Source organism: Gaeumannomyces tritici (assembly GCF_000145635.1).
Source record: "Gaeumannomyces tritici R3-111a-1 unplaced genomic scaffold supercont2.1, whole genome shotgun sequence".
Classification (NCBI taxonomy): Eukaryota; Fungi; Ascomycota; class Sordariomycetes; order Magnaporthales; family Magnaporthaceae; genus Gaeumannomyces; species Gaeumannomyces tritici.
Genome location: NW_008804545.1, coordinates 856,073 through 858,577, shown reverse-complemented (window position 1 = coordinate 858,577; position 2,505 = coordinate 856,073). Strand labels below are relative to the sequence as shown.

The following is a 2,505-nucleotide window of genomic DNA, read 5'->3' as shown; positions in this document are numbered from 1 at the left end:
CGCCTCGGCGTGCTGGGCGGCGTCGGCGCCCGACAGGACGAGGACCAGGTCGTAGGACGCGGGCGCGAGCGTCACGAGGCCGGCGGCCAGGCGGTCCAGCATATAGAGCTCCGGCTTGGAGGAGGTGGGGGAGGCGGGTGTGGCGTCGCCGCGCTGGACCGCGGCCAGCGTGTCGGCCATGACGCTCTGCTGCGACGCCAGCGCCGGTGTGGCGAGCAGCAGAGTCCTGTGGCTGGCGATGCCATTGGGGGCGGCCGAGGGCGCGGCCAGACCCAGGTCTGGGGTTGTGTCTATGGTGACTGCTGCTGGTGACATTTTGTCTTCCCTGTCTTCTCCCGGAACCCCTATTTTCGTACGCGCAGAAACGAGGAGGGGCAAGTTGTCGAGGGGAGTCGGACCCCGTGGGACTCGCAATGCGGGGGCCGGCCTCGGATCAGATTGGGAATGATATCATACGTTGACTATGTCGGCTCGCGGTTGAACGTAGAAGTGCAACTGGGGGTTTGTTTACTTGATATTCTTCGTTTATCCTGCGGCGTCCTGGCTCATGACAATGGAACCGGAAATGCGCATTTTTGCCTGGCCTCTGACAAATGCGATGACAGTGAGTGGGACAGTCCAGGCACTGTGGGGCTCGCCTCCGCCACAGCTGGCTCCACGGTGCAGCGCTAGAGCGACGCAGCTGGATAACTGTGCGCCCGAATATCGATATTAGCTGCTTGAGATGCATTTCAAATCGCTCAACCTGGGGGTGCCAGGTTGTAATGGACGTTATCCGTGCATTTGTCTCTTTACCGAGTTCCTACGTGTATTACATGTCCGAAATCGGAGCTTTGTCGGGGTCTTCTCCGCTGTGGGTTTCCATTCGCAGATGACGTGATGGTCTTTTAGACCTCGATTCCCGCATGTCATGACTAACTCGAGCTCAATCGGGGAATGAATGCATCGAATAAAGGCATATAATATGGGGCATGTCGGTACATTGACCAGGAAAGGCGCGTAGCCGAATTGATGCCATCATGCTCTAGCAAAGCACATTGTGATGCATGTTTTATCAAGGAAGAAGGCCAACGAAAGGGACGAGCCTGCCAGGCGTTTCCAGGCAGAGGGTAGATATGGCGGGGCTCCCCAACAGTCTAGGCCAAGGCTGGCGGAGACTCTGGAGACTCTGGAAACAGTATCCAGGGGTCCCGCTTCGAGTTACAACCCGAGATGCGCTTCCAGCCAGATATGCGCAAGCGACCTGCATCTATCCATTGACTCTGCTCCTTGACCCCTTTTTAGATTTCCTGACATGCCTATAGGCCCTCATGGCCCAACGCTTGTCGTTGTCGTTGCTGTCATCCGTCAACGACCATAAGCCATGGCTCCCGTTGCCGCGATGACCATTCTAGCCAGGTCCAGCCAGTCGTCACCCAGCGGCAGTTTGCCCAGTTTGGACACGAGTGAAGCCTCATGACCTTTGGGTCAGGGGCAATCCACAAGTAAAAGGGTCTGTACGGACCTGTGTAATGTGTACGGTGGGACGCCAAAGGCAGGTAACCACGAGCCGGCGGGGTAACGGGGCTCTCCGTCATGCTGCGAGAGTTTATTATGGCTTGGCGGACGAGGACTCCGTTTGTATACGCCGTTTTGAGCCGTGCTCGTGTCTGAGCGCTAGGGCACGCCCAACGAAGGAAGATAGACTTCGCCTGGGAGATTAGCTCCAGGCTTTTGACCTCGTCGCGAAGATGGGACACGGACAACCACTGGGGAAGGGGGTTGCGGGCGTTGTGGGTGCCATTCTTGTCAAGGCTTGGCCTGTTGTTGAGGCGCTAACGGAAGGGGGAGCTCAGTCCCCGGGGCCAAGGGTCCATTAGTGCAAGCCTCCAGTATGGAGTACCCCGCATTTTGAGGCCCAGACTGTGTCCCTGAGAGCACGGCTGAGACAAATCGCAGTGGGTCCAGCTGATGTCACCGGTTGCAGGCCGCATTTGGCTTCCGCTAGAATAGGAAACGAGCTTCGACCCAGCGGAGCCCGCAACGAGGTAATTGGCGCCGAACTCGCGTGCCGCTCGAGGTTGGTTACGTCGAGGGGTTAGGCAGGTTGGATGGCGTGGATGACGGGTAGAAAGCAAGCCAATGGCGAACTGTGCTCTGGCTGGCCGATTGCGGATGCGATGAACAAACATGGCACGAGATGGACAGTCGGCAGTGGAATCCATGGGCCAGACCTGTGGCCGTCCCGTCATCCTAGGGAATCGAATTCGCGATTCCCCGCCGTGCATGGCTCGAGGAATCCGATATCGATTCCGGAGTCCGCAGTGACCCATTGACCAGACGCATGGTCTGCGTGCGTGTGCTCATTTTCAGTGGCCCGGTTCGTCTTCTGACGTGGCCTTTCCAACGTTGTCGCAAGGCCCACGGCAAAGTCCAGAGGTTCAAGGGCTAAGGGTAGCACGGCAGCACAGGTGGCTGGCTTCACCGACCCTTTGAGCATGTTTCTGCGCGCTTCCATGCCCCCCC

At 58.3% G+C, this 2,505-nt stretch overlaps 2 protein-coding genes across 2 annotated transcripts in view; both read right to left on the bottom strand.

Annotated features, from left to right (window-relative positions):
- Positions 1 to 315, bottom strand: part of GGTG_00264 (Fe-S cluster assembly protein DRE2) — a gene marked incomplete at its 5' end in the record, with an annotated part of 1,880 nt that extends 1,565 nt beyond the window's left edge. The window contains one exon of the mRNA XM_009218006.1: positions 35 to 315. Coding sequence (XP_009216270.1) covers positions 35 to 315 — 281 coding nt within the window. The remainder of the gene's footprint in view (positions 1 to 34) is intronic.
- Positions 316 to 1,347: 1,032 nt separating this feature from the next.
- On the bottom strand, positions 1,348 to 1,577 carry GGTG_00263 (hypothetical protein; the record flags this gene model as incomplete). The annotated part of the gene is made up of 2 exons (XM_009218005.1): positions 1,348 to 1,460; positions 1,505 to 1,577. 2 exons carry the CDS (start codon positions 1,575 to 1,577, stop codon positions 1,348 to 1,350), a joined length of 186 nt encoding a protein of 61 aa, XP_009216269.1.
- Positions 1,578 to 2,505: the final 928 nt, after the last annotated feature.